Raw genomic sequence first — 14,122 nt, 5'->3', positions numbered from 1 at the left:
TGACGCGTGAATTGATAAAAAAAAAAAGAGGGAAAATGATAAAGGAAGTGTGTGTGTGAGAGAGAGAGAGAGAGAGAGAGAGAGAGAGAGGGAGAGAAAATCTCAAGGGAGAATCATTTTCCATTTTTTTTTTCGTTTCATCGAATTTTTTTTCTGATATTTGAAATTCAATGATAACGAATGGGATACTAGGTTAAAGATTTTCTATGGAACCACTTTACCATAACGTATTACACATATATTGATTATCTAAATAGGATCGTTATCTATTCTTACAGGTCTATATATTTAATTATTTATTAATAATAGTTTATTAACGATCTCGATGAATAGGGAAATATTGACAAAATTGGACCGTAACCTAAATAGAATCTCTTTCGTTTTTTCTTAATTAAATATTTTTCTTAATTAAGCAATGCAATTAGGTCTTACTGATAAACAACGGAATGCGCTTTTGGGAAGTAAAAAAAAAAAAAGAAAATACGATTGAGTGTGCGTACGTAAGAAAATAAGAAAATATTTTTTTACTGACTGCAAATAGATGTACTAAATAAAAATAAAGACGGTGGATAATTTGTACTCAAGAAAAACAAAAAAAAAAAAAAAAAAAAAAAACAAGAAAACAGAAAAGAAAAAAGAAAAAGAAAAAAGCTTATCATTTTTAAATTATCTTCTTTTGATCCTATTAAATATATTGCATTAAACATGATCTCTATATTTATTAAAATGAAATTATATTAAACATTATATTAAATATATAACATATAAACATTATATTAAAAAGAAAAAACTCTTTTCATTTATCTTCTCATTGTTTTGCTCTAATTATTATTATTTATAGATTTCTCTCTCGATTCTAACTTAAAAAAATGATAAATCAAATTAAGCAAACATTTCTTCTTCATTTGTACCATTTACATAATTTCTATTCTTCTATTTTATACGTACTAAGAGTAATGTAGAGTAATTTCAAGTGAGATAGACTTGAGAATTTAACGTTTTGTAGATATAGTCCAATTTTCGGAATATTTCTAGTGACAATTATTAAAAAAGAATTCATAAAAAATACCTTTTTGTTCGTTTTCAATTAAAAAGAATTAGACAAGTTATTTGTAATATAGGAATTAAATAATCAAACATTTTCTGTTTCTTTTTTAAATTATAATTAATTAACAATTTACTAAAAAAAATAATGACATTTTCTGAATATAATCCATTAATATATCATTCAAAGTTTATCTTTATAATCGTGCGATGAGATATTGTTATTAAGGAAAAAGTGAGTCATCAATCTCTGATTTTCATGATAGATGATATGATTTTTTTTTCAGGGATAATTGATTCATCATAAAATTATACATTTACGATGTAAAACCGGTTGCTTACGGAGACTATGGATTTTTATTTTTTATATTAATCATTTTTAATGGCGAAGATGATATGCGCTTTCTTAAATGAAGTACAACAATCAGAACAACGTGTACATCGTGTAACGTGAAGAAGATACAAGGGAAAATAAAGAACAAGAACCTACTTCATTTGGTTGTTCGGCAAATAATTAAGAAAAAAAACTCCTGTAACAAACATACCATATAAAATGCTAAATTAATTGAATCCGCAGTACATCATCAGGATGTAAATTCACCGAATTAGAAAAAATAGGAGACGTTTAAAGCGGCGAAAGTGACAAAACATGCAAGAAATTTGGGCAAATTCAAACGTAAACGTTTCCTTTATAGGAGATTCAATTTCGGATGAAAATTTTTCAAATTTTGTAGTCCAAAAGTCTGAAGAAAGTTTTAAGGAAGAAGATAATACTGAACAGCGTTGGGTATAGGGAACAGTACAGCTGTATATCGAAATAAGACGACTGAATTCGACGTGTAAAATGAGATAAGTGATTTTACACTCTTACTCTGAATTATGTTCAAGTAATTTATTTGGATTTTATTTATTTTTTTTAATTTTATTTTTAGATTTATACGATCTCTGTAGAGAGATTTCATGTGAGTAAAAGAAATAGTTTTTTTTCGTCTTATTTTCAAAATCGCAATTTTATTTCTACTTGGATCATGACACTTTGAATTATGGGAAATTTTAGAAAGCAATTTCTTCTTTTCTTTTCTTTTTCTTTTTACAAAAATTTAGAATTATTTTTAAATCTTAATGTTGATATTACAACTTTTTATGTATCCACTTTTACAAATACACATATATATATATATATATATATATATATATATATATATACATGGATATATACTTTTATTTAAATATCGATTAAATTTACGATGCATTGAAGTTTGAAAAAAGAGATGAGCCATCGTTTCCGGAATTATTATATTTTAACCCTCTATGGTCCGAATTTTTTTTTTTCCCCCATGAAAAAAGCTATAATTATTTGGTAAAATTTCGATAAATTAAAATATAACCTGAAAGTTACACGGGCCCATAGAGGTTTAAAATATAATATTATTCGACGAGTGTCTATCAAATTTGGAATATATTAGAAAACTTTTTGTTTTTATCGATTACTTAATAAAATATGTCTGTGGTGAAACAAAGGAAAAAAAAAGAACGATCCAATACAATATATAATACATAGTATATAAGTATATAGTATATATATTATATATAGTATATAATACAGGACAACCTTCCACTATTTTTACGTTACATAGTTCGTCGATTAATTAATATTAGATAGTTATACGTAAAAAATGTATAACTTTTAATATTATATTAATATTATTATAAATCGAATATTTTGTATCTAACAAATTAATATTTAACATAAATATTGTTAATACAAACAATTTATGGACAAAAAGTTTATCTAAATATCCTATATTAATTCTCTTTTGATTATCCATTTTGTCACTTTTGTATAGCATAATTCATCTCTAATAAAACTAATTGTAAGATTGTTATTAAATTATCGAACAAGAAAAAAAAGAAAAAAGATGGATGATTCTCGTTCGCATTCTCGTTCGCAATTTGTTGTATCTCTAAATCAACATCGACGAAATTACGAATTTGCGTCAGAAGATTAATTCTACGATGCAGAAAATGATAACACATCTGTTTTAATAGACGATTTAAATATTTTCACTGGCTAACTAACTGAGTAATTTAGATGCTAATTAAATTTAATCATTTATTTTCCCTTTATTCAAATCATTTCTTTTTCCTTCACTCAATCAACAAATTAGTTACTATTATCATTAAATATTACAATTTTCGATTAATAAAACATTTTTCTCTAGTATTAATAATAAAATATATAACATTTTACTTTGATTTAATTATAAATATATAAAAATTAAAAGAATTGTAAAGAAAAATAATTTAATCGTCAAAAAATAATAAAATATTGACCTCCACTTTTCTTCGTTTTGATGAGCAGTTCAATTACGACTGAATGGTGAAAAAATGTCTTATCATTAATGTATTGTCATTTCGTATAAATCATATTACCTAGTGTTTACGTTTTCTTTTTTCTTTTCTAGTAAATTTTTTAGTGCTATCAGACAAAAAACAATAACTTCTTGATATATGATTATGTCTTAGAAATACGTGCAAAACTTGACTCATACTATGTTTATTTTAAAATATACGATGCTACCTCAGACGTGCTATCATTTTGTCAAATAGCGTGTATATATGTCTAATATGTTTTAATTTATATTTGAGAATAATTTTTAGAAAAATTTGCCGCTACGATTTCTGCTTTAATCTATTTCTAATTGTATTTTTTCTCTCTTTTATTATTATTTTTCTTTCTTTTTTTTTTTTTTTTTTTTGTTTAATTATTTCTCTTATAGACATAAATCGATAAATCATGTTCGAACGAGACGATTATAGTATATAATAAAACGAAGAGAGAGAGAGAGAGAGAGAGAGAGAGAGAGAGAGAAAGAGAAAGAGAAAGAGAAGAGAGTTTTCGAGTTCGATGTTGACGTATCGTCTCGTTCTCGACGATCGTAACACGTTCGAAATTTAATTACTATCGTAATTACGAACTATCACTCATTCGATGAATGTCGATATATTGATCGATTATTCGTCGGACAATTTTCTTTTAGAACGTACATAGAAAAGATGAATTTTTCGAATTAAAAATAAATTTCTAATGATGGGAGAGTTTAATATAATATAATATAATATATATATATATATATATATATATATATATATATATATATCTTTTCATGAATGTTAATTAATCGTAGAGTAAACTCGAAATAATTTATAGATTGATGATATATATATTTATATATATATATATATATATACTTCAACCACTTCTAATTAATATGATATTCCATCAAAAGTTTATACGAAATTATTAAGTCTAAACAAAAAAATTTTCTGTTTAAAACAATTAGAACAATAATTTAAAAAAAGAAGCAAAATTTTTAGTAGATTTAAATATTATACAATAGAACACATACACACACACATACATACATACATACATACATATATACATGCTAATATACATATACTATAGATATATAAGAAAAGCTTTGTGCTTATAATTATTTTTAAATAAAAAAAGAAAGATTAGAAAAACGTTGTCGATCTTTTGATAGACTTAACAATATAAAATCAAAAAGCATTACTTATATACGAATATATGTATATTATGTGCAAAAAATATAATTTATTTTTAGATTATTTTTCAATAAAAAAAAAAAAAAGAAAATTAACGAAATGAAAGTTTCAATAAAATCTAATATTATAATATTAAACACTCATCTATTATATATATATATATATATATTATATATATATGTAATTACTAATCAACGTAATATAAACTTTCGAAAAGTTATGGTCGTAATAGAAATTAAAGTAAAGAAGACGAATCGAATAGTGGTCCATTTAATTAATAGCATTCCAACAAAATGAATCCTATATTTACCTTCCACCAACCAGAAGATAGTTGGCATCCCTGAGCACCAGTCGAAAGTAATCTGTGTGCGTTTCATTCCCCGTAAACCTGAACACATCTTCGGCACCTGAAAAAGAACACCAGAATAGGGTAAAAGATTGGATAGTTTTCATTCTAACGATTAAAAAAAAGGGGGAAAAATAAAAAATGGAATTATTTTATTCATCTAATTAGTTAGACTGCTAGTCGACTCATTGCTCGATGCTTGGCCAATGCGATTTCGTTCTTTCGTTTTCTTCTCTCTCTCTCTCTCTCTCTTTCTTTCTTTCTCTCTCTCACCCTTTTTGTATCTATCTATCTCATTCATCCATTCTTTCATAATTCTCAACGGAAGCCAAGTTAATAAGCGTAATAAGTTTCCTTTTGACCGTCGCAATAGCGTCGAGGAGAACAATGCCTGTGGCCGATCATTAGCGAATTTCGCGTGTCGATGAGTACTTTATCTTACGATCGAGGGTAAATAAGAAGTCTTTTGTTTCGTACGGACTCTCTTCTTCCTTTTCTTTTACCCTCCTCCTTTTTCACTCTCTATCTCACTCCTTCTCATCCCTCTCCCAAGGGAAGACTGCCGACGTTACGTTCTCTTCTTCTAATTAGATGAAGAGAAAGGAAGAGAGAAAGAGAAAAAGAAAAAGAAAAAGAAAAAGAGAGAGAGAGAGAGAGAGAGAGAGAGATTTCTATGAGGCGAAGGATACCTATTTCTTTCGTTGTAGAAAAAAGAAACATTAAAGTAGTATAAGGTGAAATTTTTCTTCTTCTTCTTCTTCTTATTCTTTTCTTTTTCTTTTGACTTTTTTTTTTTGCAATTATTATTTTTCACCTCATTTTATTTTATTTGATTTATTTATTTTTTTAATGTTTCTTTAATGACTGAAAGTAAATTTTCTTTATCGACAATATCTTTGAATTTAATATTACAATTTGGTAATACAAGATGGCGGAAATAGAGAGAAGTAGCGAAAGAGAGAGAAAGAGAGAGAGAGAGAGAGAGAGAGAGAGAGAATGTAAGAGTAATGAATGAATTTTGATAATGAATAACGATCGAAAAAAATTCGATAATTAACGATAAGTTTGAATAATTTGAAAATATATTGTGAGAGACACTTCTTCTTTTTTTTCTTTATGTTTTTTTCCACTTTGTTTCTTTTTTTTTTTATTTTTAACTATAGAAGAAAATTTGTATACAAAAGCAGTCACGCAATTTTCCCTTTAATTCGGAATTTTTATGGGAACCAAAAAAAAAAAGGAAAAATGAAAAAAAATGGATGGAGAGATAGATGTCCGATAATGAACGTAGAACGTAGTTGAAAGATTTGAAAATAAAAAGAGAAAAATGGCTTTTCTGCTTTCTCTCTCTCTTTCTCTCTCTCTCTCTCTCTCTCTCTCTCTCTCTCTCTTAATTTTTTTGTTTTCGTAGTCTCTTCTTTTTTTTCTTTGTTAATGATCGAAAGAAATTCTTTAACTAAAAGAAATTGTAACTTTATTTTTAGTTTGATACATTTAAGAGAGATAAATGATAAATAATCAGATAGATCTACTGTAATAAAAGACGAGGATTGAAAAACTGTATGAAAATATAATGAAAAAAATTGAAACCCTGTTCTACCTTTATATTTTTCTTTCTTTCCTTTCTATTTTTTTTTCTCTTTTCTTTTTTTAACGATCAAGGCAAATTTTGAAATAAAAAGATGAAAAAAGAAAGATCCAAATTCATCCCCCAGTCGAGAACTTTAAAAAAGATTGAATGATTTGTTAATGAACTATGGAACTTTCTCCTATTTTCTTAACAGTCGAAAGAGATGTTTAATCTAAAAAGAAAAAAAAAGAGGGAAAAAATTTTTAAATTAGAATTACAATAGAGATAAAAATATTCTGTAGTAAACGACGAAGCTTGAAAAACATTCGAAGATACAAAGAAAGAAAAAAGATTTGACCCAGTTTTATCTTTATTCTTTTACTATTTTCTTTTTTTTTTCTAACAATCGAAAAAAATTGTTATAACCCAAAAGATCGATAGCAAGCAAACAAAAAAAAAAAAAAAGAAACCAATAACAAAAACAAAAAAGAATAACGGAAAAGAGGATGAGATCTATTGGTCAAAAAGTATGACCTAGTTTTATCTTTATTTTTTTACTTTTTTGTTTTTTGTTTTTTTTTTTTTTTTTTTTTTTGTAACGATCAAAGACAATTGTTATAATAGAAAAGATCGATAGGAATAAAAAAAACAAAAAAAACTAGAAAAAAAACCAAAAACAAAAACAAAAGAGTGGATGAGATCCACTCGTTAAAAAGTATGACCTAGTTCTATCTTTATATTTTTATTTTTTTATTTTTTTTCCTAACGAACGAAGAGAATTGTTATAATCGAAAAGATAAAAAAAGAAAAAAAGAATATAATAAAATACCAAACATAAAAACGGAAAAAGGATAAGTAGGATAATATGAGGATAATAGGACAAGAAAATCCTTCAAAAAAAACAAGATAACGAAAAAGAGGATGAGATTAACTAGTCAAACAATCTAACCTAGAATTATCTTTAAATTTTTACATTTTAATTGTTTTTTTTAATGATCAAAAAAATTGTTACAATAAGATATAACAATAGTATAAACAAAGAAAAAGTCAAAAAAAGATTAAAAGGAAGGATAACGAAAGAGAGGATGATATTAACTCGTCGAAAAAATCTGTTTCAGTTTTATCTTATATTTATATTTTTATTTTTTAATTATTTTCTTTAACAATAAAAGAAATTTGTTATAATAAAATATAACGATAGTTATAAATAAAGAAATAGTCAAAAAACGAAATCAAAAACGAAAACGAAGAAAAAAAAAAATAAAAACGAGAAGGATAACAAAAGAGAGGATGAGATTCACTCGTCAAAAAGTCGTCCGATTAATTAGTTTCGAGTCGAGTCGAGTCTCGATGGAACGTGATTTAATTAATAAAACCGCGAAAGGGTGTAGCGTACGAGGGTGAGACCCAATGGATTCGATGATCGACGATGATTACAACGCGTTTTCCCACGAATTTTCACGGCGATGATTCGATAAACGATCGGAGTCACAATTCCGACGTAACGCAATACGTATAGAACACGTACACGTTATACCAAAGTTACACATAGACATATAGGGCACATATACAATCGAACATACAACGAACAGCTTCGTTTTCGATCCGTGCAATTTGATAGGCGAATAGGCGAGTGGTAACGACCACCAATGGCGATGAGGGGGAGAGTACGACGAACGGGCCATTATCGAAGGATCATACGTCTTGCTGTAGAAACGAATTAACGTCGATGTTATTTCCCGTACCATTACACAACAGAAAGAGAGAAAATAATCTACAAATACACATGAGTGTGTGTGTGTGTGTTTGTGTTTGTGTTTGTGTTAGTATTTGTACGAAAGCAAAATAGAAGAAATAAAATGGAACTAATTGTGAAATAATTTCTTTTTAAGCTATTTATTAAAACTTGTTCCGTTAATGCAATTATACGAAAAGTATCATTTTGTAGATTAATGAATCTCATGGACTTTCTTAAAAGAATAACAGAGAGAGGGAGAGAGAAAAAGAGAGAGAAAAATAACAAACAAAATATATATGTATATGAAATAAAATAAAACTAATTACGAGAGATAATTTCTCTTTATGTTTATTAATTCTATTCACGTTTTATATAATATTATAATTTAATTTTACGATTATTTGCAGCTTATTCATTTAATACAAGTTGTAATATAAAAAAAGAAAAAGAAAAATTACCAGAAAAAATATTTTTGAAGGTTTAACAATGATTGAAAATTCTTATAAGATTACGAGAGAAAAAAAAAAAAATAAAATAAACAGAAATAATGTAATAATAGAGAAAAACAAAGCTAAACTAATTACCAGAGATAATTTCTTGATTTAAATTAAATTTATTAATTCCATTCACGTTTTACATAATATTATAATTCAATATTACGATATAAATTATTCGTTTAATATAAATGATATATATATATATATATATATAAATAAAAAAGAAGAAAAAATATTATTAAACGTGAGCAAATATTTGTAAAGATTTAATAATAGTTGAAAATTCTTATAAAAGAATCAAAAAGATAAGATGAACTACTTACGATAGATTAATATCTTTTTACATTTATTAATTCAATTCACATTTTAGATTATATTTTAAATTAATTTTACGTTTATGTACATACACACACGCACATATATGTATATATAATTTATTCATTAATACAATTGATAGTATATAAAATGAATTATTGATGTATAATATAAATATTTTTGAAAATTAATAATGGCCAAGTACTCTCTTAAAGGAATGAGAAAAAAGATAGATAGATAGATAGATAGATAGATAGATAGATAGAGAGAGAGAGGGGGGGGGATGGGGAGAGAAAGAAAGAGAGAGGGAGGGAGAGAGACGAAACGAAACGACCTCTTTCTCTGATTGCTTCTGAAATTAAACTGAGAGTTTGTATTCTATATTTCTATCTTCATCTCTCTCTCTCTCTCTCTCTCTCTCTCTCTCTCTCTCTCTTCCTCTCTCTTTCTCTCTTTCATCAAGTTACTGCTTCATTCCGTTATCGTTTTCCAAAATTAATCGTCCGATTCCAATCTTTCTGCGGCCATTCTCTCAATCACGAAAAGACGTCATGTAACTTCGATTTGTCAAATAACTGCCTTTAGATAAAGGACAATTTTCCGAATACATTCGATGAATCGAAAAGTATTCAAACGAAGGAAAGTGATTGAAAAGTTCTTCAAATTAATAAATTAATTTATATATTTAACCGTGTCACGATATTGTTACATTGGAAATTCTCATAATAGTAATTAATTGTTTGTTAATATATTTTTTTTGTTTTGTTTTGTTTTGTTTTCTTTTTATACAAAATAACGTCACACGAAAAAAGATGTTCGAAAAATATTTCAGACGAGATACATGTTCAGTGGAGACGTGAAAATCGATATAAAATGTAAACCGCATTGAAAGTGAAGGAGTAAAGAGAGAATATGTATGTGAGAGAGAGTGAGAGAGAGAAGAAATAAGTATCGATTTACACGTGATCAAAAGGTGTAAAAATCTGACCGTTGTGGGATCAGATTAACGATGAGAAATTTGAACGATAATGAAACCCTTCGTTAAAGTTTTTTTCTTTATATTATTGGTCTATCGAATTGCGATATTTTTTCATCATTTATTTATCTACTTATTTATTATGCAATACAGACAATAAATGAATATAATCATATATATATATATATATATATATGTAGTATATCTGTCAGAATAAAAGTTAATACATTGAGAAAGGTATTAATTTTGTAACAATTTTATACAAACATATATAAATCTGAAGGATTATTATGATAAAATCAATTATTAATATGATCATAAATGCGAGAGGATCATATAAAGCAACAATCGTTATTGTTGTTATTATTTAAAAATTTGATATTTGTTTGATAATGAAGTTTTTAAATATCGTTTTCAAATGACGTTTTCAAAATATGATTTTTACGTCGCTTATCAATCGGTGAATTTCGTCAGGATTCTACAGGATTGTGTATCCTCTGGGACGAATAACATTCGATCACTTCGATGTTCATTGAAGAAAAATTTTCATCACTCTGTGTGTATGTTCCTCGTTTCGCTTTTAACAAAGATTTTCAATGGAGAGTCATAATTACGTTCAATGATTATCTTCTGTATGAAAATAAAATATATTTAATAAATGCGTATATAATGATTAGATGTTGAATAATGTTGATGTTAAACTAGAGTGTTTACCTCTCAAAATAATATTAGAGTTGCCTTAACCGAACTATGGCGTTCAGTTTGATTGACGTTTACGAAATCTGTAGAACAACTCTTCTCTCAGCGAATATTTTGACTTGAATGTTGCAACAAAATTTGACAGTACTTTGAAATAAAAATCCAAGCTTTCCTCAGATATTGATATTTTCGTGGAGGGATTAAATGTTTCATGGGGATGGGGGGAAAAATAAGAAGTATTTCCATTGGTTAATCATAGAATTTATCTTCTGACCATTGGTATTATAGAGAAAAATGGATTTTATTATTATGGATTTTAAAGATTGCCAAGTTGATCATTATTTTATGATTTATAGCAGGATTAGATAAAGTATAAAAGAAAAATATTACTTGTAATTACGTTCGAAGTGTTTTAAATATTAATAAATAAAAACTTATTAAATATTAATTATTAATACAACTATTAATACAAGTATTTATGTTAAAATTTGATTAACAGTCATAATTACTCATTTATTTCACGGTTCTATGTTCATTTGTCAGAACGTATTAGATCATATTAAGTTGTAAATCTTGAAATTTTCTCGAATCCGTTTACAGTCGTGCATTGCTAGTAATAAAGCAAGTAAGTAAATGGCCTGTTTATGACCATTGGATCAGTTCATCTTTCTTCATTTTCGTCCTTTCTTCTTCTTTTTATAGTTAAATTTATGATACTTTTTATGATAACTGAAGCCTGAAATTATGGCAACGTAAATTTTTTCTTTTTTGAATGGTTATATTTTACAAGAAATTTCTTACAAGTAATAATCATTACACTTAATAACAATTTAATAACAACGGCAAAAATATACATTTTCTAATAATATTTACTAAGTTAGTACTTATTGTTTAATAAGTAAATTTGTAATCCAAACTTTATAAGCATAATAATAATAATACAAAAAAAAAAATAAAGTAAATTTAAAATTTACAAGTACAACAAAAATGATAATTAAGTTTGTTAAATAAAATCAATGAAGCATGATGAAGTAAAGAAAAATAAATATTGAATTTACGTATATAAAAGAAGTAGTGAATAAATTTATTAAATAAAATCTATTGGTATAATAAACAAAAAAAAAAAAAAAAAAAAGAAAAAAGAAAAAGTAAAGAAATAATAAACGTTGAATCTATAAGTATAAAAAAAAAAAAAAATACTAATTAAATCTATTAAAGAATAAAATCTATTGTCACAATAAAAATAATAAATAAAATTTTAATCATCTGTTATTCCTTTTCCTTCCTCTCTCCTCCCCCTCTACCCCCCGCCAAAAGAAACCTCAAATATTCCTTCTGCCATGATCTTCTAAACAAAATAGAAATAATAAATATAAGAAATTTTCTAATCTTGTTTATATTACTGTATAAGAAATAATAATTAATTGAAGATAATTGATAAAGATCGTTCGATCGTGAATTGAATGAAAAAGAAAAAGAAATGAAAAAACGAATACGGAGAAACTTCGAAAAGGAAATCAGAAGTGGATTTATCTACTGCTATACCACAAATCACGTAGCTAAGTTTCTTCTTCGTCCTGTACGAACTATAATCGAGGAACGTGGATTTGAAAATATTGAACGCGTTCGAAGTTACGCGAGGCGTGCCTCGTCAAACTTCGTAGATCGAACTTTGTCGACAGATAGATAGAGAGAGAGAGAGAGAGAGAGAGAAAAAGAGAAAGAGACATAGAGATATGAGGTAAAGTCTAAAGGATGTTAGAGTTACGGATAGCTAAGATCAAAACTCTACGGGGTGTCCTCTTAAACTTGCATTCGATTTCTATATGTACATACATATAGATGAGAAAGATTTGAATAATATTCATAAGAAGTATCTTACGTAAAATGATCAAATCAAAATAATTAAATTTATGTCATTAATATTGTTTCATATAATTGTTCATTCCTACATCCTTTCTTTTTCGATAACTTATTTATGAAAAACAAAAAAACAAAAAAAATACAACAAAACACAAGAAAATAATAAAATATATAACAAAGAAAACAAAAAAAAAAAAAAAGAAAAACAAATCAAAAAGATCGTAAATATCCATTTAAATAATCAAACGAAACTCGACAATACTAACTTTGAAAAATGTATCCTATCTCGATATTTCCGAAGTATCAAATTCGTTCGGTCGGAAACAACATTTTGTCACGTTACTCAAAAGTATTCCTAGATATTAACTATGCATATATGTATGTCTGTCCGTATGTATGTATATATGTATATATGTATATATATGTATGTATATATATATGTATGTACGTATGTATGTATGTATATATGTTGAAAATGGTAGTATAACGAGCTCCTAAAACTTTCGACGTCGGGCTTAATATCTCGAAGAAATTTCATACCCGATGAAAATCTTCGAGACAGCTTGATGATAAAACTCTTCTAACCATTCTCTCTTCCTCTCTCTCTTCCTCTCTCTCTTCCTCTCTCTCTTCCTCTCTCTCTCTCTCTCTCTCTCTCTCTTTTTCTCTTTATCTCTATTTCTCTCACTTTCTCTCTTGCTCTCTCTTTCTCTCTCTCTCTCTCTCTCTTTCTTGTGTTGCCGAAAGGCCAAGTTGAAGGAGACGGGATAGCTATTATTCACCAACCTGCTCTTGCTTACTGCTATTACTACGTGAAACTAGGTAATTAACTAGGTAATTATCAAGAAAGATCGAGAATATCTAACGAATAGTAATTAAACGTACGATCGTCTTACCTATTATTTTAAAAGCATATAGACAAGAGATAAAGAGATAGAGATATAAAGAGAGATAGATAGAGGAAGATATATATATATATATATATATACACGCACACACACACACACATATATATATATATATATATATATATATATATATATATAAAAGAAATGAGATAGAAAAAGAAATAAAGTATTCTCGAGCATTGAATGTTGATCACTATGAACGTAATTCGTTATTTCGAGCACGCTCTTCGGGGTACTGCGATAAATGAAATCAGCCAAGGGATTCTCACGAGTAGGAAGCGTTGGGTCGTTGAGCGTGAACGGGGCAGTGGGTGTGAGGGCGTGTGGGAGGGGGTGGAGAGTGGGGACGGTTGAACAGAAAAGTAGGAGAATCGTTCTAGACGGTTGTAACACGATCGTGCCTCAAATGTCGTGACTTTGATTAAATTCCGTCTTGAAAGTGCCAAGAAATCTACTCTGTACGTGTGTTTGTGTGTGTGTGTATATATGTGTATGATGAGAGAGAGAGAGAGAGAGAGAGAGAGAGAGAGAGAGAGGGTGAGAAACGTAAACGCAAAGCAAATGTTTTCACAGATGCAAACTCGAAGTCTATC

At 27.2% G+C, this 14,122-nt stretch overlaps 1 protein-coding gene across 3 annotated transcripts in view; it reads right to left on the bottom strand.

Moving 5' to 3' along the window:
* LOC124953202 (semaphorin-1A) overlaps positions 1 to 14,122 on the bottom strand; it is a 327,153-nt gene that overhangs the window by 15,308 nt on the left and 297,723 nt on the right. For all 3 annotated transcript variants that reach the window (XM_047504238.1, XM_047504239.1, XM_047504240.1), the window contains one exon: positions 4,928 to 5,024. In XM_047504238.1, the coding sequence (XP_047360194.1) occupies positions 4,928 to 5,024 (97 nt within the window). The remainder of the gene's footprint in view (positions 1 to 4,927; positions 5,025 to 14,122) is intronic.

This window comes from Vespa velutina, chromosome 11 (genome assembly GCF_912470025.1).
Source record: "Vespa velutina chromosome 11, iVesVel2.1, whole genome shotgun sequence".
Classification (NCBI taxonomy): domain Eukaryota; kingdom Metazoa; phylum Arthropoda; class Insecta; order Hymenoptera; family Vespidae; genus Vespa; species Vespa velutina.
This window is presented reverse-complemented; position numbering and strand designations above follow the sequence as displayed.